The 25396-nt window shown below is 39.7% G+C and overlaps 1 protein-coding gene across 1 annotated transcript in view; it reads right to left on the bottom strand.

Annotated features, from left to right (window-relative positions):
• Positions 1-21871, bottom strand: part of GABRA4 (gamma-aminobutyric acid type A receptor subunit alpha4) — a 59875-nt gene extending 38004 nt beyond the window's left edge. Inside the window, exons 1-7 of the mRNA XM_087827595.1 lie at positions 21720-21871; positions 21218-21336; positions 7167-7234; positions 6291-6511; positions 6039-6121; positions 3369-3512; positions 1591-1743 (exon numbers count right to left, since the gene is read on the bottom strand). Coding sequence (XP_087683721.1) covers positions 1591-1743; positions 3369-3512; positions 6039-6121; positions 6291-6511; positions 7167-7234; positions 21218-21336; positions 21720-21805 — 874 coding nt within the window. The 5' untranslated portion in view covers positions 21806-21871. The remainder of the gene's footprint in view (positions 1-1590; positions 1744-3368; positions 3513-6038; positions 6122-6290; positions 6512-7166; positions 7235-21217; positions 21337-21719) is intronic.
• Positions 21872-25396: the final 3525 nt, after the last annotated feature.

Genomic DNA, 25396 nt, shown 5'->3' with positions numbered 1-25396 from the left:
CACTTCCCGCGCCGTCAGCCGGCCTCTGAACACAGGTGCGAAAGGTTAGTGTGAGCCCGAAACGAGACAACCTAGCGGAGCGCCTGCTACACAGTAGAACAATGTTGTCTTTCAAAACAGTCAAAAATTAAGAAAATCAAGTCAGAATAAAATTAATCTCCTCTACACAGAAGTATGGGCGAAAGTAACTAACATGTTCTGAGCGCTCCATACACCCTGTAACGAGTACTGCACATAAATCTAAATTCTCACTAGTCTCTGAAGAAAGGTATTATCAGAATTTTATGGGTGGAGAAAATCAGTGGCAGATTCGAATTTTAAATCCCGACCTACTGTAGTCCAAAACTCACACCTGTTTTTAAGAGTTGAAGTTTACTCACCGCTTGCAATGTGTGGTTTTTCTTTCACTGAACCCTCACAACTCTCCGAAGCAGTCTGTGCCATTACACATGCTCACAGCCTTCCTAAGGTCAACCCTGCCCTCTCCCAATGAACCCTTCTGGGGCTTCCCCAATAGGATTTCAATGCCTTTTCTAAGATTAAATGGGGGGGGGGGACATGGAAAATTCCCCACGGTCAAGTCCACTAAAGACACTAAGACGTCCTTGTCATCAGTTCTCTAAAAGGATGGGGAGGTGGGATGAGAAGCTGCCAGCCCCCCACCCCCAGTTCCTTCTCACCAGCACCCCTTCAGCTCCCTGTGATAAGGGCTATTATACCTCGCCTTTGATTCCACACAGTAGCAAAAGTGGAGGGAGACTGGTATCTCTTGTGAGAACTGTGCCTCCACTCCAGAGAAATTCTGAGTGTTTTCCTTCTGATATCACTACCGAGTGCTTTCACTACTCACAATCCACAGAAAAATAATGGGGAAATACACTCACTTGAATAAATACCATAACTAATTTTGTTTAAAAGCATGACTGACATGTAAAAGACTTACTTAACAGCTCTAAAAATTTAAAACTCAAGAGTTCTGGACTTCATATTGTTTAGAATATAATACATAAAAAGCCACTATATACACACAAAAATATGTTGTGTTCAGAAAAAAATGCACATAGAATATAACAATGCGCTAATAAGCTAAGCATATAATATATAATACCTTCCAACTCAATTCACTTAAGCCGTTTGCATTTTGTTCGTCTTCATTAACAGGCAAATGATTCTAGCCTTTCGTATTCATTCAGCCATGCCTTTTATTTGTTTTATTTTAAGCTCCCAGTGCATTTCATTTTAACACCTAGATATGACTTTAATTCAATTACACAGCATTAGGCTAGGAGCCCAAGAACACCACCAAAAGTGAAATTATATCCAGACTCACAGTTAGTCTTTACCTGCCTGGTCTCAATAAGCAAAAACTGACGGTCCCCAAAGGAAGGGATGAACCGCCCCTCTCCCCTCAAGCTCTATCACTTTGTACGAGCTAGATAAAAATGAAAGCTTACATGATTCTTAACTCAGCACAGTCTGATATATTACTGTTTAATATTTTCTTCAAAGTGATATTCTAAGAGCTATTCCCATGAAATCATAAGCAAATGTAATATGAGCAAAAATACCCAAGAAATGAATTGCAGTTACCAAATACAGTCCTAGCTGGAACTGATTCCTTATTTATCCAGAAGGAAACTTGCGAAAGAATCACTGTCATAATACATGGAATGTACGTCTGAATCATAAAATAACCCATCTTCCGTCTGAGGTGGAAGTATACCGTCATAACAACATATTCACCTACAAATAAAACATGACGAAAATGTGTTATTGGTTCTGTAGCCAGTTTTTCAGTGGCTTCCAAATCATATTTCAGACCAACAAAAGACATTTGAGGCAAAAAAATGATCTGTTGTGCTGAGAAATATTCACAACAGATCAAGAAACATCGAGAAATATGTAGTTCTTAACTAGGGGGACTGAAAAACACTTTTGTTTTACACAGTGATTAAGCAATTTAAGAAATAAGCTATAACTTTAAAAAAAGTTCTTACAGTGTTTTCTGTTTTAAAGGCCTAGCACTGTGAAAGCAATTAGCTTTCATTTTCAGCATCTTTTGAGAGAAAATTTAGACCTTTTATCAAAAAATCACCAGAAAATGCAAATGCACACACACAAAGAGCTTAAATTTAAAAAGAATTGAAATATACAGATAAACATTTTATATACACATATGGTGCCTTACTGCCTTAGTTTTAGGAAAGAGCTGTATTTCTAAATGTTATATATATGAGAAAAAATAAAAAGACACATATATAACATAGAGCCATATAGAACATCCCCAATTTCAGGAATATTTTATTGGCATTTAGACAAAAATCTAAAATGCTAATAAGGGAAACAAACAATAAGATTTCTTGTAGCTGCTGATAAATATTTTTAATGTTACATCTAAAAGGAACATATTAGAGAGTTACTTAGGAGTCAGTAGCCACATTCTCAAACTGTAAAACCCAAGATTCAGAAGCCTCAAATCCCACTCGTTTTCAATCTCACTTGCAGGCTAGGAAATAAATGTTCTCAAAAAATGCTCTTTTCCTGGCAGTATGTGTATGTAAGGGAATAGTTTTAGAATAAGCAATAATCAGCCAATTTTTCCTATTAAATATGATAAAAACTAAATCCTATGATTCTTTCCATTCACATTTAAAAAGCAAATACAGATCAAGAATCATAAATAATAATCATCCATCTACCCACGTGACAGCTTTAACACATACCCTTAATGTATTTTGTAGCTAAGCTTTACACTTTGCTTAGAGGGAGGGCAGTACCACAAAATCAGGCAGAATAAAAGAGATTTGGGGGAAGCACCAGAAAACGAGGAAAATCCAGTGTCCAAAAGTCAGTGGTCAGACTTTCTGTTTCAGAATTCTATTGAAAATAATTTTAATATCATTGATTCCTGACTTTTGTTTCTGAATAAGAAAAACAACTCCCATCTCAATAACTCAGAATTAATTTTAAACTAAGATTATAAATATAAATTTTAAAATTCTGAACTGTGCCCCGCTGGCGTGGCTCAGTGGTTGAGCACCTGCCCATGAACAGGAGGTCCAGGTTCGATCCCCGGTCAGGGCACAGGCCCGGGTTGCGCACTCGATCCCCAGTAGGGGGCGTGCAGGGGGCAGCTGGGTGATGATTCTCTCTCCTCATTGATGTTTCTCTCTCTCCCCCTTCCTCTCTTTGAAATAGATAAAAACACATTTTTAAAAAATTTCTGAATTGTGATTTATGCATCAACTCTATTTCTGGAAACTTTTTGTTGTCCCCTGAAAACAGTAGCTGTTTCCATGACAAAGCTAGGACAAAACTCCACTGCTAATGCCAAGCAGCACGTTGACTTTAACTGTTAAACATCTCACCCGTGATGGATTTGATGGTTTCACTTGATACGGTTTGCCCAATCAAGTCATACTGAACCAAGCTGGAAGACTCCTTTGGCACTTCCACCGATTTCTCGGGACCTTTTGTCCAGGTATAAATCATCTCACTCTTCGGGTAAGCATCTGAATAACAGCACAGAATGTGGTTAGAGTCAGCGCTTCTTTTCATCAGCACCGATGGTCAACAGTCTTTAAGAATATTATGCTTGTTCAAGAAAGATGGAATAAATGAAAACAATAACCATGATTTATTTAAATATGTTTTAGATTTAGAACACTGGACAGAATAAACAGCCTTGCATATTTCTTTTATGCCAAAAAATTAAAGGAGGAAAGATTAACACTAAAGCAACTAAAATGCTATATCTGCATCAATGCACTTAGATATGTTTCCTAATAAGCACAAATGCTTCCAAGTTGAAAAGCACAAATAATACCCTCCCCCGCAAAAAAAGTAGTCAAATTACTACTTCTTTCCATTCTTGACCAATATTAACTCTTCCATCCTAATGCCAATTAGATACATATGGAATGTTGCCTATAATAATACAACAAAAACAAACATAAATCCTGCTGTTGGGAGAGCTCTCCAGGAGTCACCTATTCCAGACTCTGCCTCTGGGCAATGCCCATGTTGTCTGGGAATCACGCTACAGTGACAACTGGCTATGCTGTTTGTAAGGCTCTCCAGGGAATATAATTACACAACCAGTTCCACTACCTTTAAACTCTTACAATCAGGACATTTTCCCTTCTTTCTTCAACAAATCCCTCCCAGCAGCAATTTAAGCCCATTTTCTATTATTCGATGTTCAATGCAAATGGACACCAGCTGCTTGCTTACCAGCCTACCCAGAACAGATAGCTTGGCTCCCACACAAGTAAGCTGAAAAGAACCGAGATGAATAGTGTACTACCCTCCACAGACCTTTCTAAAATGGCTAGAGCGCAGTAGGTCCTCGATGGAATTGTTCAGTTCTACAAAGCGAGTTGATACCTAGGGAGACTGTCTTTAAAAATGACTTTGCAAAACAAACTATGAGGCTTGTGTTGTCAGTTAGCATCATACAGTTATGTGTCAGCATTGATCTCCTGAAGTATATTCACGCTTAATCATACAGTAAAAATCCCCAAATACTATGTTCCTGCCCATGATATTTTAAATAAGGTACCCATCTCTGGGCTAGCCTACCTTGCTAGAAAATTCTTTTTCTTAATGATTCAATATTTGAGGCTGGGTGTGGGGGGTGGGCAAAATGGGTGAAGGTGATCAAAACCTGTACCTCTCTTTTTAATTCTCAATCCCCAAACATCAACTTACAAGGAGTAATTTATTTATTTTGTGGATGTCCTTATTAAGCACCAACTATGTTTAAGTCACTCTGAAGAGTGCTTTCTATGTGAACTAGGGGTGGGATGGGTAGGAAAGATAAAACCCTAGATAAGAACTATGTGAGTGAAATTTAAATTATAATGGCACAAATGGATTTTAATTCTGGCCCCAGTGAGGTCACCTTTTGTGTCTCGGTATTTTTCTGTTTTTATCTTCCCTCATTAAGTCACTGGTCATGGAGCAAGCGACTCTCTTTAGCTTCAAGTTAGCCCACTGAATATTGTGCTTACCAGAGGTTATAAAAAGAATTGTGACTGCTGATTCTCATTAAGTTAAGCAATGAGCAACGATAACAGCAGGCAAGTTTCACAATCAGTTCAACTAAGAATCTGAAGCAATAGTAAAAAGCAGCATCTATTTTTGGTAGATTCTGATTAAATCAAATATTTGAGGCAGACATTAGACAAGGCAATCAAATTCTGCTGCCATTTCAGAGAAGGTTGCTTAGGGGGAAGGGATTCCATATTCTTTCCTATAAATTCATTTCACCCTCTTGCCTTCACCTCCACAGCATATCCCCAATCCATCTCTCTCACACGTTCTCCTCCAGTACCATTGGAGTCCAAGCCACCGCCTGCTTTGCTTGTACCAAAACACTGGCCTCCAACTCCTCTCTGCTTCTACTCTAGCCTCCCTACAATCCATTCTCTACAGTAAATTGATGTGAAATTGTGAAATGTCAACCCAAGAATGCCACATCCCTTAATTAAGTCTCCCAAAGGCACTGTAATACCTGGCTCTGTCTACAAGTCCGAGACCACACCTCCTACTATGGTTTTGTCATGCTTCAGCCACTTTGAAACCAACAACACTGTTTATATTATTCTAACGTGTGTCATGTCAAGAAGCCCTGAATCTTTTTTGGACTTTCTTTTTTTTCAAGCCTGCCATAAAGGACTCTGCTTGTAACAGAACAAAACAAAACAAATTCATTTATACTTGCTGTGTTACACCACCAACACAAGGAGTTCAGAGGCCCGAAATTTCACCACTGACCATCAACCTATTACTTTTGAGTCAGTCAGTCTACCTAGGCTTTCTGCAGAAATAGGTTTTTGTTTTTTAGGGGAAAGAGGATTGTTTTTACTTCTTTATTTAAATACATTAGATAATAAACAGTCTCCTAAAAGTCAAATTTTGGACAGTTGTCATGGAGAAAAATTTAAATGTTGGATTATAGAAAATCATGCATATATATAATTATCAGCTTACGTGATATAATGATTAACTCTAACAACATTTGCATTGTAACTTACAACTCCCAAATTTCAAAGGACATGCATGACCATCCATTGGGAAATCCACCAGTCTCATGGGACACTCCGCACTTATGGTGAGTCTATGATGGGAAAAGACAATCAGAATCAACTTTGTCTCTAAAAATAAATTTATAGATCCCTAAAAATGAAGGAAGGAGAGGAGGAAAAAAGGCAGGCAGGCAGGCAAGCAGGAAGGGAGAGAGGGAGGGAGAAAAAAGATAAAAAGGGAGGAAGGAAAAAAATGACTACCTCATCGTGTATAAAATAGTGCCATTTCTCATAATTCTAAAAAGTTTATTTGGGGCTGTCATATTATGTGAGACAGATTTCTTTCCATTCCTGAAGAAAGTATCAGGGGTCCATACTTTTGTTACCATCATGTTGTTCAATCTCAGAATTTCAATGGGGCCATCATATTTTAGTCTTTTGTCAATCCATGTCTGTCTGAAGAACACATCCATTGTGTATTCCTAGGAAAATTAGTTCATGACATATTCAAATCACAGATGATTACACATAAGTGTGCAAGATATGAATTAAATTCTAGCCTCTTTCCTACTCATAAAAAAGACTACCCAAATAAAAGCTAAATTAATAGGAGCAAAAATTTCCTTAAATCAGTGGAACCAAAAGATTCTCAGCAATTAAAGCATGTTATATCCATCTTGATACCTTAATCTTCTACATTTATTAGATAAATTACCATACATATTAATCATTCAAAAGTAATGGCTATAATTTAATAAGGGTTGTGTAGGGATGGGGAATGAGCCACCATGGAACACTAAATGCAATCAGGGCCACAATACCAAGTTTTACAACAAAACAAATTACAATCTCTAATTTTCTCCTCTTTAATAATTTTCTAAGGAAAAAAACACTGCATACAAGGTTGTGACATGGAGACCAGTAAGAGGGAAGTTCTTTTCTTTGTTGAGAATGACTCCAAGCCCAAAAAACTCCAATGTTAGAGCTAAAATGCAAACTCAGTATCTTATTTTGATATATAAATATCATATATCATATAAATATCATATAAATTACATAAAATACATATTAACTGCCCTCTTTTTTGTTTGTATTCTTCAAATCTCAAAATGTACATTAAATTTTCCAACTACCTACCATTTCAACATCAGAAACAGGTCCAAAGCTTGTGACATATATGTCAGTTTTTACTTCTGTAACAGGACCTAATGGGTATGAAGTAAATAAGTGTGAAAAAATAATTACTAATTTTACAGGAAAGGTGGCTTTAGATAATCAGAGTTAATACAAATATATCTCATATTTTTACAAGCATCTTAGTTTTCAGTGAGATAATGCATCTTTACAAAAAAATGTAGCCAAAACCAGAAAGCGGTGTTTACTTACAGGTAAACAAAATAAAACAAAAGAACACCCAATTACTCACCAGGAACTTGCTTCTTCAAAAATACATCACCCCCAGGCACTGTTAAGACAGGCCGTGCAGAGACCAAAAGCTTTAGCCTTTGTGATTTTTTTATAGTCCATCATCTGATTGACCTTTTAGTAAAGAAGTGAGCTTTTAAAAAGAGGGAACTCAGCCCCAAGGTAAGGAGGGAAAAATAATAATGACTGCAAGAAATGCATTTTTTTGGAGAGTTGAGAGTAGTGGTAAATAACATAGACACAAAAATGATGCATGTCACCTTTAACAATAGGCAGACCATCACTGGTGATTGGGATCAAAGACAACTTCTCCCATAAATCAGACTTTTTCATGCTCTGCCACTTAAAGGCTGTGTGATCTTGGGCAAGTTACTTAACCCCTCAATAGCAGCAACCGTACATATAAAGCAAGATTGTTGGTAAGGGTCAAATGACACTGCTCATTTGAGACTCTGAACACAGAGTCTTTCATGGAAGTAGTTATTAAGTAGTAGTTTGTTTGTTTCCAATAACGGCCACACTGAGATTCTTTCCGAGGCCTAAATAAGACTGGTGCAGGAATATATGAGTGTGTTTGGCATCTTGACAATGGGCCGACACAGGCTGTAGACAAAGGAAAATTGCCACAATCTGGATTTAGCATGATGCTTAAATTAGGAATTCTGGACTTCAAATTTGGCTCTAATACTTTTTAATTGTTTGATTTTGGCCAAGGCATGTATCCTCAGAGGTAAAGGTTTTAATAACTGAAATAATACGTGTAAATCGCTTGTCCCAGTCTCTAGAACATAATGTGCTCAATAATTATACTAGTTATTACAATATATAATATAGCTTTTTATGACTAATAAAGAAAAAATTGTTGCCCTCTTGAAGACCATTTCCTTAAATGACGGTTTATAATACTGTATGACCAGAGGCTAGATACTCCATGTTGAAAAAAATAACATCTGCTATCAAGATGGACTATTCTCTTGGATACTGGTTGGGCAAATGGATTTATGCCAAAAAAGACAAAGAGAAGTTGGTATAGCTTAATGCCCTAGGTCTAAAGTTACCCACATAAAAATGAATCAGAATATTTCTTTCTCTTTAGAATGAAGACTGAACCATAGAAAGGAAAATAGCTTGAAGGAGAAGGAGACAATTTTTTCCTAAGTAAGTATCCTAAGAAAAATATAACCTTTGGAAGTATAGTCAGAGAAAAAGCATAGATCAGGCTGATCTGTCATGAGTTTTCATTTTTAAAAAATAACACCTTTGGAAAACAGAGAAAGTATGAGAAGTTCATTGAATTTTTACTTGAATGAGCAATTTGAAACAACAAAAATGTAGTAGTAATAACTCATTAAAGCCAAACTGTTCCAGGAAGAGATAGGTAATCCAATTCACTCAAAGTGGTTCAAGGGTGGGAGTAATCACTCTGCTAGTTTCTTAAGGACAATTGCTAAAGTGTTAAAAGCACTATTTCACACTGCAAGTCGGGACAAAAAGAGATGTTACTTAGAACAATTAAAGTTGAATATGTCCAAACAACTGGACCGTTTGACAAGATTCTTGAAAAATCAAGTTACTTTGAAGATCAATTTAGGGCAGTGTTCTCAAAGTTTTACTGGATCAGAATCCCCTGGAAGCCATGTGGAAGCACAGGCTGCTGACCCCACCTCAGACTTGCTGATCAAGGGCCTAAGGGAGGGCCAGGCTATTTGCAAATGGAACAAGTTCCTAGGTGGTGATGTTCATTTTACTCTATTTTACAGGCAGTGTGCATCTGTTTTTTTAGAATTCACCAAACTGGGTCCTGGAAAATGTGAATACCATAGGTGTTCTATGGGAGGGGGAAATATAGGAGAGGGAAGAATTAAGCCAATGATATTTTTCCTTATAAATCTATTTCAAGTTGTGTGGGTTTATGCTAATTCTTCTTGTAGTATAATGATTCTATGATATTAATGGATATTTTCAAATATTACATAATATGCCACATTTTCAACGATTCTTGAAAAGTTTTTGCATTTAGAATTTCAACCTTGGTATTTGTGACATTTTTCAGTATTTACTTTTTCTGACCTTCAAAATCTTTGAGATTGAGTGAGATCCTAAAAACATGTGATTAGTAAAGAGATTTCATTCAGACACAGCTCATTCAATAAACATTTATGGAGGAGCATTTGCTGTGTGCAGGTTTCCATGTTAGGCCCTGATGCTAAAGTGGTAAATGAGACTCATGAGTTCCCTGCCTCGTGGAGTGAACATGTTATTGGAGGAGTCAGAGTATAATAAAGACATAAATTAGATGGAAGAATGCTGTCATTCGAAAGAGGAACAAAAGAGGCTGGCAACTGTGTGAGAGACTGGGAGGGCGGCTCTTGATTTTTTAGCCACTCTTCCAAGCAGTGAATTTTAGACTGAGACCTAGGATGAGCATAAACCATTGAAAGAGCTGAAATGATTGCATTCCAGGCACAGAGAACTTCAGGGGGAAAGTTCAGAGGCAGAAAATACCTTAGTGTGTCTAGGGACTAGGAAAAGGCCAGTGGAGCTGGAGCAAAGCAAGTAGAGAAGAAAAGAAGAAATAAAAGCCACAGAGAACAAAAACCAGGGTGAGTGGACAGAGACCTACCCCTGAGCCCATATTATGAAAGTGGCATCTTTTAAGCAGCATATTTATAATACATGTTCTAGTGGCAGTTCTTGAAACTATATGGGGAAAAAAACAACAACAAACTTGTAGAAACTGCCGTGGGTGATGGGAGGCACATAAAGAGGTTGTTAAGGGCCCAATTATGGTCCTCTCATTTTTATATTGAAATCCTAACCCCCAATACCTCAGAATGTGACCATATTTGGAGTTAGGGTCTTTAAAGAGGGAACTAAAGTAAAACGAGGTCACTAGGGTGGGCCCTAATCTAATGTGACTTGTGTCCTTGTAAGAAGAGGAGATTAGAACACAGGAAGGCACAGAAGAAAGACCATGTGACAACACAGAGGGAAGATGGCCATCTATACGCAAAAGGCAGAGGACCCGAAAGAAACCAACCCTGCTGACACCTTGATCTTGGACATCTAGCCTCCACAACTGTGAAAAAATAAACTTGCTATGTTGAAGCTGCCTAGTTTGTGGCCCTTTGTTATGGCAGCCTGCGCAAAGGAATACAGAGGCTCTTCATTTTCCCCATGTTTTTCTCCTCAGGTTTTCTCCCTCTCCTATGGAGCACAGCACCGCCTCTGCATACGGGTTGTGAGAAGCAGCTTGATTTGTATCCCTTAATCATCAAGGATTTGAGGTAGGGAAATTACATGATCTGAACTGTATTTTTTACAAAGTCACTCTGGCAGTTGCATAGACAGCAAATTTTAGGGAGGCAAGAGTAGGAGAAAAGCTCTTATAAAAGGCTGTCCTACTAGCCCAGTTGAGAAATGATGGTGGCCTGGACTAGGGATGTAGCAGAGGCGATGGACAGTGGACAGACCCAGGGGCATGTTATTGTGGAACTGCTCACAGTGAATGGGTTTTCTCCAGAGAGCAAGAAACAGAGACATCATAATTCTATTAGTTGAAGACCTACTATGTATCAGACAAGATACTAGGCTCTTTCCATGTGCTATTTCATTTAATCCTCTGGTGATATTATCATAAGAGTTTTATGGATACAGAAACTCAGCTAACAGATTAAATATTCTATGCCTGACTCAGAATTATAACCCCCCTTGTATTGATCTCCAAAGCATGTTCTAGCTTTACTACACTAATTATATCATTAAATAATAAATCAGTAATTAATTATGTGTATGATTTTATATCTAGTATATAACATGCTATGTTTCCTGTTTTATTTATGAGTGGTTTCTGAACTGTGTTCCTGCAGCTCTTTCTATGCCTTTGCTCTTATTATCGCAGCCTGTTTCAGTCTCTCTTTCTCCCATTAACAGCAAAGGCAAATCTTAATCCTCTCTGAAGTTCCCAGTTGTCACAGTTCTTTGCATATACTAGGTGGTAAATAACTATGTGTTTGACTCTGTTCCGAATATCATCCCAGTAGCAATGTAAAAACCTCCCCAAAGGAGAAAATTTCTGAGGTTCCTTTGTTACGTCAATTAAGCTAAAAACATTTCCCAATAAAAGCAGAAATTGTGTCTTATTTATATTTTTATCTGCTCCCAGAACTAATCTCAAGCCTTAAATATAATAGGTTTCCAATAAATCAGTTCTCAATGAATAATGGTCACTATGCAATTAAGAATAATTCTTAGACATGCTTCCTCTAACACTACTGTTTAGGATGTTCAAATCAACCTTTCTAAGAGCATAATTACATAGAAACCAGATAATTTTAAGCTTGGGAGGACTTTTCATAATTTTATATGCATTTGTATAACATCAAAGATAAGTTTTATTTTAAAAATTCTACTTCTTTGGTAACAGAGAAATGTTTTTTAATCCCAAAATACAGTGGGCAGTTTGTAAGGCAAACAAGTGACCTTGAACAGCCTTTGAAAGAGCCAAAACTACCAAGATCAAATTCAGGGAAATACTCTCATCTTATTAATGAATCTAACTTGCTTGGAAAGTAGGAAGGCAGTTAACAATGTTATCAGATAATTTTCCACTGTTAACTACTTTAGCTATATAGGCCTGGTCAAAGGATATCTCTATTTAATTTCTTTTCCCATTATAATGTCCAATTTGCTGTCACACCAGGAGAAAGACCTAAGCTTTTGGGCTGCTGTTGAAACTAGTCAATTTTTGTTCTTCACACTGCCTCCCCAGGTGGGTGCTTGAGGAGACATTTCTGGTTTTTCAGCTGCCTAAATCCCTGCATCAAGCTTTCTCTTACTAAACACTATTGATGACTCTCCAAAAAAACAAGAAACTGAAGTATTTAAGAAGTACTGTAACAACAAGAAATCTTGAGTGAAATGGTTTTTTAAAATCTTTAATTTTGTTTGTTTAGAAAATATGGAAATACTAGCCTTCCTGAATATTAAAAAACAACAACAGATATCCATTGATATCACAGAGAAAGCAGAAAACTATAGAGTTTTACTTAGATGACACTAAATATTCGTGTTTCCTATACCCTGTGATTTTTCTAATAGTCCAGGCCACCTTTTTAAATAAAGAAATTAAATAAAAATGAAAAACATTCTTAAAAAACAGTAAAATATGGATAAAAGTGAAATGCAATTCACAGAAGGAAAATTCTTGTAGGCAAAAAGGATTTGAAAAGCTGTTCAACCACATTAGAAATCAGAAAAATTGAAATTGTTTCAAAATAAAGTACTATTTCAAGGATTCTATGGAGATTTTTACATATAGAAAGAGAGAGAAGGAGAGAGAGAGAGAGATGAAGCATTTGTAGATCCTGAATCTCATATTCACTGGAAATGGGAGTTTGGATTTATAAAACTATCACAGAAAACAGTTTGGCATTATCTCATCAAGTTGAACTCCCACTTACACTAAGATCCAGAAAAATCCATTCCTGGATATATATGCAAAAAGCCCCCCAAAAAACTCTTGTACATTTAGAGCAGGAAATTTGGGCCAGAACATTCACAGCAATACAGTCTTGGAAACAAGCAAGATGCCTACTGCCAACAGAGCAGATGAGTAAACCGGTTCCTATGCAAAGGGAATATCGCACAGCAGTCAAAGTGAATGATCTACGGCAACACGCAACAAGAATGCACTTAGCAATACACAGTTAAGTGAAAAAGCAGCAAAGGATTAAATATCATGTTCAAAACAATTACATTTTTAAAATTTGAATGTATTTATTAAAAACTAAATTTGAGCTAAAACAGTATTCAAAGAGAAGCCATGAATAAATTTTAAAAGGACTCAGGATGGTGGTTACTTTGGGTGGGGAAGACAGGGTGAGGGAAACCACATGCCAGAATAAAAGCTGGTTCCCAGGCTGTGCTGTTTGATGATTTAACTGGAATGTTTACTATACAACGGTAAATAAGGACTAGAGGGATGGGTAAATAACAAGAAGGTTATGTGCAGACCAATAATGAGAATGTGTCATGAACCAATGATTATTAATCAAAATTCAATTCTGTGCACGAAAGTCTTTTTAAAATAAATATATTAAAAATGCCTAGAGAATGATAAATGCAAAATGATGTATTTTCTTTTCATCTAAAAGGAAACTAACAACCCAGTGAAGTGTTATCTAAACATCCACCAAGTTACTAAGAGCCTATATCTAGATTTTACAGTGCCCATTTCAGAAACCACCAAAAGCAGTTTGCATATCCTTTCCCTGAAGAAAATGCAAATATATAACAGCACCAGTATATCTTTTTTGTTAAACTGGGAGCATAAGAAAGTAAACTGTGTTCTGGGTTCTGTAGTCTCTTGCCTTCTCAAGGGCATCATTCTTTCAGTTATCTCTTCCCTCCAATCTAATAGTAAGTGATCCCTTAACAGATTATTCCAGTAGTACACCAACATAATACAATATTTCTAATCTTAATAAAAAGGCAACCTTCTGCTTTCTCTCTGCTTTTACTTGTAAACTTCTGGGGAGAAAAAAAGCCCAAAATCAAAAAACTATACCCATTGCCTCCAATCTTTCCCTTCTTATTCACTCCATCATCACTGTAATCTGGTTTTCATGCTCAGGATCCACTAAAATTCTTTTTGTCAATATCATTAGTGCTCCCCCATTGATAGTATTGTTCCCACAAACTTTAAAAAATAATCTTACTTTTCCCATTTTTACAAAAATCCTTCTGATTCTACCTCTCCTTCCTTTTACCACCCAATTTTTCTGCTCCCCTCTCTAAATGCCCAAAAAAACTCCCATTCTCTCTTGAACCTACTCAGAATTTCATACCTATCACACCACCAAAGCTGCGCTTGTCCAAATCATTACAGTTACAAATATTGCTAAATCTAGTGGTCAGTTCTATGTTCTTATCTATCTTAATCTGTCAAGAGCACTAGATGTGATTGATCAATTCTGCCTCCTCTTTGGGGGGGGGGGAGTTTAATTTAACATCCAGTATACACTCTCTTTGCAAGGTTTTCCTACTTCAAAAACCACTCCTTCTTAATGTCCCTGGGGCAGAGATTCCTCCTCCTCTTTTCCCACCTCTTAACATTGAAGATTTCAGACCTCAAATTGTGTACCTCCTTTCTATCATCCTTAATTCCTTGATAATCGCTTTTAGTTTTATGGCTTTAAATTCCATATATATTGCCATACCCAATATATATTCCATATATATTGTCATCCCTGCATTCCTGGCTCATCTCCACTTAATTTCTAATAAGTATCTCAAACTTAACATATCCACATGCAAATTATTCATCCACACCCTTAGTCTACTTCTGCCAGTTTGGGCAACTCCATTTTTCTAGGTGTTCAGGTCAAAAACTTGGGAGTCAGCCTTGATACCTCCCTTTTTCTCACATCCCACATTCTAGTTGACATCAGTAGACTAGGACTTTGAAATATAACCAGAAGCCAACCATTTCTTATAACCTTACAAACTTCTCTGCCACCAACTTGGTCAAAATGTCCACCATCTCTTGCCTAGTTTATTGTGAAAACCTCTCTGCATTTGCCCTTGACCTTGACTGCCTGTTCTCAATACAATCAAGGAGAGCCTTTGAAAATTAGCCTTGGGTCCCTGGCTGGGTAGCTCATTCCAGTAGAGCATCATCACGATATGCCAAGGTTTCAGGTTCAGTCCCCAGTTAGGGCACATAGAAGAATCAACCGATGAATGCATAAATGAGTGGAACACAACACTGATGTCTCTCTCTTTCTCTCTCTCTCTCTCTCTTTCTCTCTTCCCTCCCCTCCCTCTCTCCCTCCAATAAATTAAAATAAAATAAAATAATAAAATAAAATAAGATAAAATAAAATAAAATAAAATAAATAAAATAAAATAAAATAGGCCTTGGGTCTTTCCCCTGCTGAAATCCCTCCCATCACTAACAACACTCAGAGTCAAAGCAATGTTCTTACCAGCCTGCAAAGCTTTACACACCACCATTCTTATAACACACTGACCCCTTCTCACTCCTGAGCCCTGTAAAATTTCATTGCAGCGACAGTGACTTTCACACTTACGGTGTTTTCACCTAGAGTTTCTTCTAACCAAAAAACTCCACCCAAATGTGACTTTATGCCCTTACCTACTTAGTATTACTATTCAAATATCACTTTCTCATTTAAGTATTCACTAACTACCCTAGTTAAAAGTGCAGCCTCCTCCCCTGCTTTATATTACTCTGTGGCAGTTGTCAACCTGACATATTCTATATTTCTGTTGCTTAGTTTCTAGAATGAAAGTGCATGAGGGCAGGAAATTGTATCTCCTTTGCTCACTAATGTATTCCCAGTGCCATCCTAGAACAGTGCCTGGCATATATCATAAGATTGATGAATATTTGTCGAAAGTTAATGAAATGAAATATCTCCATGTAGGCAGGTCTAAGCTTACTAATATCTTATAGAAATTTTAGACGTATATCATCCCTCCTTCTTAATACATTCCATTCCCTTGAATTCTATACCTTCATACTCTCCCAGTGCCTGTATCACCTTCTACTCTTTTTAAATCTCCTTTGATAATTCTACATACATTTTCTACCTCTCCTCAACTGCTAATGTTCCTTAAGTCTTGGTCCTGGACTCTTTTCTCTGCTGTTTTCTGTCTTCTCATCTAGATACCTATTCTCAAAGCATTATACTCTGATGACTCTCTTGTATATCTCCAGATGAAACTCTCCTCTGATACCCAGACCAGTACAACCACAAGGATGTTACACACGTATCCTAAACTTAACATTTACGAATACGAACTCTTGATTTTACCCCCACCCTTACTGTTCCTCCTCCAGTCCTTCCAGTTTAAGTAACACCATTCTCTGCCCAGTTTCTCAAAATAAAAGTCCAGGAGTTATTTTTGATTTCTCTCTTTCCCTTACCACCCATATGCAAGCCATGAGAATTCTTTGTTGAATTATACCTCCAAAATATATCTCACTTTTATCCACTTATACTCATCTTTACTAGACCTACCACCTTATTCCAAGCCAACATTAATTTAGTGGAAAGAACCAAAAAGGAGCTTCATCTGTCTCCTTGCTTCCAATATCGCCCCACCTCTTTATCTAAGCCTTTCTTTAATTTAAGCCAGAGGAGTCACATTACAGTCTAAGTCAGACGATGCTATTCCCTCCACCTAAAAAACTCCAGTGCCTTCCAAGTTCACTAAACAAATGATCTAAGCTCCTTTACAGATCCTCAAAGGTCTCACCTGATATGGCCTTCACTTACCATCCTAAGCCAGTCCTGCGAGATTCCCTCTTGCTTTCTGGCTAAGGCACATTGAACTCCTTCACTATCTACATCACATGAATCTATTAGCTGCCTTAGGATCTGTGCACTTGCCTTTTTCTGTTGTTGTTCTGCATGACAACTTTTGCTTACCCTTCCCATGCCTGGCAACTTCAGGTCTCAGCTGAAAAGACTTCCTTCACCACCACATGGAAATAGACCCCACAACTCTATTTACTCTCTGTTCTTAGCATGCTACTGAATTGTTCCAGAGCATTATCTTTATTTTGTTTTGTGTATCTTTGTTACTCTTATCCCTCTACACTGCTTAGCTGTTAACATTGCCGACACATAGTAGTTTCTAAATATCTACTGGTTCGTTAATGAATGAATGAATAAATGAATGAATGAAATGACAAATCAGAAGAGAATGAAGCTGGATATGAAGAGTTCTTTTCATCTATATAGTTTTTAATATATTCTCTGTTGACATTCAATTAATAAAGCTGATTAATTAAATGCCAACAGAGAATATATTCAATTTTTAGGTTGGGATATAGATTATTTGAAAACATTGTAAGGCTATTTTCATTTGTGTGGAAAAGTTATTCCAAATTTACCCAAGTGTACACACTTCTCCATGTTGACTTTTCCATTTTAAAATGTTATTAAAGCTTTAAAATAAAAGTTCTCGTTTCACTCCTTTGGGGGGAATGTAGTTTTGCTTATTTTAATGACCTACTTACTTAGTAACAAGAAGAAATGTTAATGAAAATTTGACTCTTGGTAAACAGAAGGATGTAAGAAAGCCTTAGAAGTGGATGTAGCAATTCAGCAGCAGCCTGGCTAACGTTTTAAAGACTGAGGTGTGGGTTGTGGTCTTGTCAACTACTAGTTCAAGTTTTCTTGGACAATTCATTGAAATTCTCCTCTGCCTCCTTCCTAACAGAAATGATGCCTGTCCTGCTTATTTCTTTGTGTTGTTGTAATAAATCTCATTAGATATTGTATGTGAAAATGTTTCCAAAACTGTAGAGGACTCCACGAATGTGAACTCCTACTATGTTAGGGAGCAACCTTGCAAAATTGACCCTAATGCTCCACTTCTATCTCTAAGAGGTTGAGAAAGATGATCTAAGGCAATCATCTGTCTTTGAAGCATTTATTATTCCAAGTCATGTGCGTCAAAAGACTGAGATGAACAAAGGGTTGTGTAACCCTTTAGTAAGTGGAAAATGGGTAAGGGATGGCTCCCTCAACTGTCTCCTGGTGGTCAGTACCCTAGCTATGTATCTTTCAGGAGATGTATAGCAGTGTTGAAAGTGGCTAAGAGCACAGGGGGCTGCTTTTCTAGCTCCTTTGTGGAAGGGTTTACTTGTGTGCCACTTCTAAGCAGGGAGAAGCTACTTCAGGATGCTAGCGGGCTGATCTGTGGGAGGCTGAAAGACCTTCACCCGGCCAGCAGTCCCAACCCAGCTTTTCGCCCCAGGCCTCCTTCCTTCCCTTCTCACCTTTCCCCTTTCGCTTCTCCAATTGGAGAACTTGGAAAACAAGAGAGAGGAGATCCTGGTGGGATGAAAGGAAGAGAACTATTTCAGCTCCTTTTAGTTCCCCCATTGCAAGCTGTGCTGCTGAGTTAAAAATATGTAATTTAGTTTCTAAATCTATTTCAACCCCTGCCTGGCCTACTGAGCAATCACAAACCATCCCATTTCAATTCAGATCTTTGCTTTTAGCTTTACTTTAAATGGAACACAGCTGAGTTGTATAAACAGATATAAAGTAAATGCTCCACAAAGAGCAAAGGTAGGATTAAAGGAACCAGGAAGTAGATCCATATTTATAGAATACTGGCCAAAACCGGAGTTGTTTTCATTTTATTTTTAAAATGCCAAACTTTTCACAAAGTATAAAATGTCAAAAATGGGAACAAACTTGTGGCATCCAAGAGTCTATGCTAAGAATGCATCTTGTTATTACTCTCAGTGAATTATATTTCATTTACAACATCCTGTAAACAGAGTACACATTTTCTGCAGGTGAGAATTACTATTCCTTTGTCACATTTGGAATACTACGCATTTACAGAGAATGACCCACTTCTAAAAAATGAATCACATTTACCACAAATATTTATGAGCAAGGCCAAAAAAAATCGTGCTACAGTAAATTTTTACTGATTAATCAACTGTTAACACCTGAAGTAAGGTGAATTCAACCCCTTCCCATAAAGCTATAAAAAGCATCTCCAGGTGGGTAAAGCAGATCACTTGGCAGTGACGAGATGACTAATAATGCTGTTAAGACATTTCAGCAGTACTGCAGCTGACCAAAATCCAATAATGGCTTACAGAGATTGATTTCACTCATTTTACTGTCTGTATAATATTATAGTTGGCAAAAAGGACCCATGTACAGTGGATCCCTTCTTCCCTTTCAATTATAATTTGTATCAGAACCAACTGGGCAGGTATTATTTTAGCTCTCAACATTTAATAATAAGACCATATAGTTTCAATTATAAATTTCCACTTTAATTTATGTTCAGGTACATCAATTCTTTAATAAATATTGAAACAACATGTGATTTGATACTCCTGTTATTTTTTTTCTTTACTGGAAATTTCAAGTTTAAAACCTTTACGAGCAGATAAATCCACTTTTGTTGCTATAATATAGATTTAAATGGTATCACATCACCTGAAACATTCTCCACAGAATTATTTTTGCTCTGAAGTGATAATTTCCCACATATGAAAGACTGCACTGACAAATGATTCACTCTAGTAAGAAAGCCTCCTTTCAGATTTGCATTAAGGGCCATGGCAGTGCTGAGCAGTGTACCCCTGGAGAGGCAATGTGACAAGGACCAGAAACTCTTACCCTTCTCACTCATCTTTATCACTGTCAACACACAAAGACTGAATTAATACCCTCAATGGCTCCCCATGACCTTCTCATAAAATCCAGAAAAGAGTGATTTGGATGAGAAAACCTGGCCTGACTCCAGCCTGTCATTATCAATATGCTGTGTCCCTATATAAATCTCTTTCCCTCTCTAATCCTCAGTGTCTCTGTCAACTGAGAAGAACAAAAGTTAGACTCCAAAGAATCATCCAGCTCCACTTTATCCAATTCTAGTTTTTCTCCAACAGATCTTTGTAACCCGGGACCACACTCCTTCTAAATCATGTCTGATTCTGTGCTCTTTCACAGGGATACTTTGCTCCCTTTTACTTTCTCCATTTTCCCACCATCTTATCTCCTACATACCCTCAAATGGAAGCTGAAATTCCTCCGTGCTTCTAATACCCATTATGTGATACTCATCCCATAGTATCTGATATCCTCCCAATCTGCATGGGTTTGTCTTTTAAACATACAACCTGAACTGGGCTCGCATCATACCCATGCCACTTACCGTGAACTTAACTCCCCAAGCCTCAATTTCTTTATCTGTAAAATGGGGACAGTATTAACACTCTCTCAAGGTTGTTGTGAGGGTTGAACAGTAACGCCTGTGAAATGTCTGATATACATGAAAATCTAAATACATACATACCATACATATGAGTTGTCATTATTGTTATCACCACTCCTACTAGACTATAAGCTCCCTTAAGACAAAGCCTGTATCTTCAACTCATTTCCTGAGAAGTATAAAGCTCAGTGTAATGGAAAAAACAGGCCCTTGTTGGTCAGAAGACCTGGGCCACACTTCCGATGAAGCCACTAGTCTCCTCTGAGCTGATCCTGAGATTCCTGTGAACTTAGTGCCCAGCACAGCGCCTGGGGCGAGATCCCCATGACGCAAGGAAAGGGAATATGAAAAAGAGCAGCAGTACCGTAGGGATGCGCCTCTACGAGGCATTTTATAAATAGTTACTGCAGGAAGAAATACAAGTGAAACATCTCCGACTCCAAAGCCTTAGGAGGGAAGTAGATGCCCCCTCCCCTAATAAATGAAACATGCCTCCCGCCGGAGAAGAGAGAGGGGCCGGGCTCCCCAGCAGCAGGGCCGCTCCGTGCCCCAGATCTGCGTCCCAGGCGCAGCAAGGCCGAGGCTTTGGCTGCGGGACTGACACCCCGCGGGAGGCCAGGGGACCCAGGACCAGCTGTTTCAAATGCAACCTGCTCTGAGCCTAACGGCCAGGTTCAGGGGGCCCCCGTTCTCAGGGCAGGGCAGCTGAGTTCCCCCCCCGCCCCCCAGCCTCCCCACGCGCAGTCAGGCACCGGGGTGACTAGTGTGGGGGAGAAGCCCAGCTCCTGAGGGGGCCGGGCGGGAAGCGCGCTGGGGGCGGGCTCCTCTCAAAGGGGGGATCAAAGGGGGGATGCAGAGAAGTTGATTTTTCAGTGTTACACGCGAGTCATACCTAATGGTAGTCCCACAGACAGACAGACAGGCAGACGGAGAGAGGGACAGACAGGACACACTTGAGCGTTTGAAATCGTTCCTACCCCCAAATCCAGGACGCAGCCTGTTGTCGTAACCATCCAGTAAACTGTCCAGGATGCGGGTAAAATTTTCCGGGCATAATTTCTCTTCCTTTGGGTTCTGTCCTGGGGATTCGTTTAAACTGCGAAGGCAAAAAACAAAAACCACCACCGGGGGCGGAGGGGATTATTTTAAGAATCAGGGAACAGGTGGTAACAGGTTTATCTTCCAGGGAAAGAGTCGCTTGCCCCAAGCTAAAGGAGGCAGAGCTGAGGGGCGAGGGAGAGATGGGCCGGGAAGACGCGCCCCCGAACCCCCGAACCCCCGCGTCCGCGCTCTCCTTTGCATCCGGTGGCCCTTCTGCTCTCCGCGTCTACGCAGTCGCGGGAAAGCCGGGCTCTGGCCCCGACTTTAGAGCGGAGGCTGGAGGGTCCGGTTTGCCCGGGAAGCGGCGGCCGGCGGGAGAGGTCCGGGGCTGGCCGCGCCTCCGCCGCCCCCCGGCGCCCCGGCACCCCGAGAACTCACCAAGCCTCCAGGCACAGCACCTGCAGGAGGGCGAAACTGACTCCGAAGGACGTCGCGATCGCGGGTACCTTCCTGGCAGAAACCATCTTCGCAACATGCCATACTTCAAGCCGGACCACGGCTCCAGGCTCCGCAGATGCCCTGAGCGGGGAGCGAGGCGAGGGCAGGGGCTCTCCGCGGCGCGCGCACACTCGGGCTCACACTCGCCCGCGCTCGCAGCCCGGCCGCGGGGGGCGCGTGAGCGCACGCGGGCCGGGGCGGGCGGAACCCGCCTCCCCTCGCCCCCTCCTGCCCTCGCTCGGCTCCCCGGGCGCGCGGGGAGCTCCGTACACCGCTCAGCACCCTTTCGTGCCCGCGCCCTGAAGCTCCCGGCTCGGTAGTGGGGCGCTTTCACCGTGAAGCTGAGCAAGTTCCTCCCCGCCTTTAATCCTGGGGCGCAGGGCCAGGGTCTCCCGCCCCTCCCCGCGGCCGCGGCGCCCCCACCCCAACCGCGTCCCCACCCACCGCCGGGCTCAGCTTCCACGTCTCCCTCCAGGTCCCCCTCTCTGCCGCTGGGATTTGGATCCAACCAGCGAAGCTCCTCCCTCCTAAGGTTGTGCGGGGACCTGTTTGCACCCATTTCCGAGGCTGGAGGCGGAGAAAGGGCAGGGAGACGAACGCTCGCTGCGCGAGAGGGTGGGAGACCGCGGTCGGGAGGAGGCGCCGAGTCTGGACGGAACGCAGCCCGGAGCCTCTCCTTCCAGGTGCTGGGGGCGGCGAAGGAACTAAGGCTGTCCCTGGGAGAGGGGCTGCAACGCGCCCAGCGGCCCCCTGAGCTGGCAGGACGCGGACCTGAGCCTCGCCGCGCGGCCGGCGCTTTGCCCCCGCGGCCGCGGCGAAGGTGCCGCGTCCCGCGCACACCCGCCTCCACCTGGCGGCCGCGCCTCCGCCCGCCGCTCCACCCTTCCCGAAGAGGAGGGGGCTGACACGAGTCACCACGTCTGGTCGGAGCAACTCTCTTCTGACACTCAACAGACATTCTTTTTCATAACAAAGCTGGCTGGGTTCCAGAGGTTTACTGCTTTTGGGGGGGGGGGATGATGGCAGGGGAGAGGGAGAGGAGACATACAGGGAGAAGAGAAAATGTGGGGGGAGAGAGAGGAAAGGAAGTTCAGACTTACAAAGGTGTTAAATTGTACCTCTAACTTTCTCCTTTACAGTTAACATAAGTCTTTGGTTGTTCTGTTGAACAGAATTTGAATTGGGTCCAAGTACACTACCCCTAAACATTAGGTTATGCCAGCCATATGTTATAAATTACCATAAAGATTTATATCTGATTTGGTGGGATGCAAGTAATACAGATCGCCCTGCTCCTAAAGTCTTAGGGTGGACACTTCGGAGTCCACAGTGACTCTGAAATTCCTTGAAAATGCATGCAGAACTTTGCATTCACGTAAGTATGCATATTTCTGTGTGACTGTTCATAACTTTCATCAGATTCTCAAAGGCCCTGGGCAACTATAGGATAGGCTAATGTTTTAATATAAAAGATGACACATATACTAGAACACTCGACCAAACAGGTGAACAAACACTTGTGACTAATGTGTGGTGGGCGATCATCTCCATCTCATTTGATAAATTTTTCTCTTGCCAGTTTCTATAAACTATTACGTTGGCCTTGAGTCTCTTCTGAGTGTATTTGCTATCAATTTATCAAATGACCAAATAGCTTGGTACACGAAAAATTTTGTGTGGTAATAAAATGAATAATTTGAAAGAGTTTAACCTATTCTTACTTTCTTTCCCTTAATTATTTCTTGTAAATATTGAACCAATTTTAACCATTTGAAAAGCGTAGTGATGTGAATTTCTGCTTCAAAGTCTGGATATACACCAGTTGAAACATTTTGATTTCAAGACTATAAGAGCTACCAATTACTTTTATGTTAATGCATTTCTTTGTCCCGTGTATTTAAGATAAGTGAGAAGAATCAATTTGATGCTCTCTAGTCATGCCTCTCCTTGTTGGTATTAATTAAAAACACCTTTCTGACCAGTCACTCGTATACACGTGTTTCTGTGTCCGAATGTCACTGACCAGTCACAAGTTAACTTGTGTCTGCACTTACATTAATTTAAGTAATTTTAAACCCTTGCTGACCAAAGTAGCAGGCTGCAGGAGCGGGTTCTGGCTCAAAATAGCTGGTCAGCAAGGTGCTTAAACAATGTTTCTACTGAAATTTTACTTGTATGTTGCCTGTTATCATTGTCTGGTGTTAGAGTTTTATATCCATTCTTAACATGTCTCAAAACTGTGTCTAGACCAGCCAGCTTGGCTCATTGAGCTATGAACTGGGAGATGGCAGTTCCATCATGTCAGGGCACATACCTGGGTTTCGGGCTCGATCCCCAGCAGGAGGCGTGCAGGAGGCAGCGGATCAATGACTCTCATCATTGATGTTTCTATCTCTCTCTCTCTCCCCCTCCCTTCCACTCTCCGAAATCAATAAAGACATATTTAAAAACAAAAACAAAAAAAACCTGTGTCTATTGTGTTAATGGTTGCTCATAAAAATAATAATCTGAGTTACCTTAACAGATTCTATTTGAATAAACATTTCATAATATCAGCTGGTACTGCTTCCAAAATAACATTACTTTTCTTTGCCACAAAGTTTATTTGGATTTAGTTATTTCAATGTGATTATTTGAAAGAGAATAAAATTTGGGCAACATTTGTATCTTATCTGAGTATTTTCTATATGTAAAATTTGAAAATTCAACTATTATAGTAGTTCTAAATTATTAAACACTTTTACAATTCTCCATGATCAAGTTAGACATTGAAGAAGTATGTTTATACTTAATAGTCTCCACAATCACTCATTAATTTAAATTATAATATGAAATACTAGCTCTCTAATATCACCTCTTTTTTCTTTCCATTTGAAAGTCCAAATAAGTAGAAAAAGTATATTTTAAAGTTCCAAAACCTAAGCATGAGTTTAATAAATACTTTGTAGACTCATTTGCAAATGGCTAATAATGTGTGAAGCAATGTTATATTAGTTAGACCTTGAGTTCTGGAATGACTTCTTAGAGTAATTTTAGAAGGATTACTTTATAGCCAATCCCAAAGGGAGCCATGATTTGTGTGTGTGTGAATGTTCTATACAGAAGTATTAAAAGGAACATTCCCTTGATTGTATAGCTCATGTATTTTCAAAGTCTCTGGAAAAAAAGTACTGTTATTGAGTGATAGATTTTTTTTTTCAGCACCTGATAGTAATGATTAGCAAGGTCAATTTATGCACTACCATTAGTGCCCCAAGTTAAAGTTAAATTTGCTGCCGAGTTCCTACTTTGTGATAAATGTATTATGTCTTTTATATTTTTATTTCTCTCTCTTTCTCCCCCCCCCCTTTTTTTTTCCAGCTTAAACAATGGAAGTCAATCTACTTACAATTCTGGAAGCTAGTCCAAGATCAAGGTTCAGTAGGCTTCTGTTTTCTGAGGCCTCTCTCCACAGATCATTGATGGTCATCTTCTCACTGTCTTCTTATATGTTCTTTTTTATGTATGCATGCATGTCTGTGTCCAAATTTCCTCTTCTTATGAGGACACCTGTCATATTGAATTAAGAACCACTCTAAAGATCTCATTTTATCTCAATTGTCTTTTTAAAGTCCTGT

Source organism: Miniopterus natalensis, chromosome 1 (genome assembly GCF_054644295.1).
Source record: "Miniopterus natalensis isolate mMinNat1 chromosome 1, mMinNat1.hap1, whole genome shotgun sequence".
Taxonomy (NCBI): domain Eukaryota; kingdom Metazoa; phylum Chordata; class Mammalia; order Chiroptera; family Miniopteridae; genus Miniopterus; species Miniopterus natalensis.
Note: the sequence above shows the minus strand (reverse complement) of the source record. Positions and strands in the feature narration are given on the sequence as shown.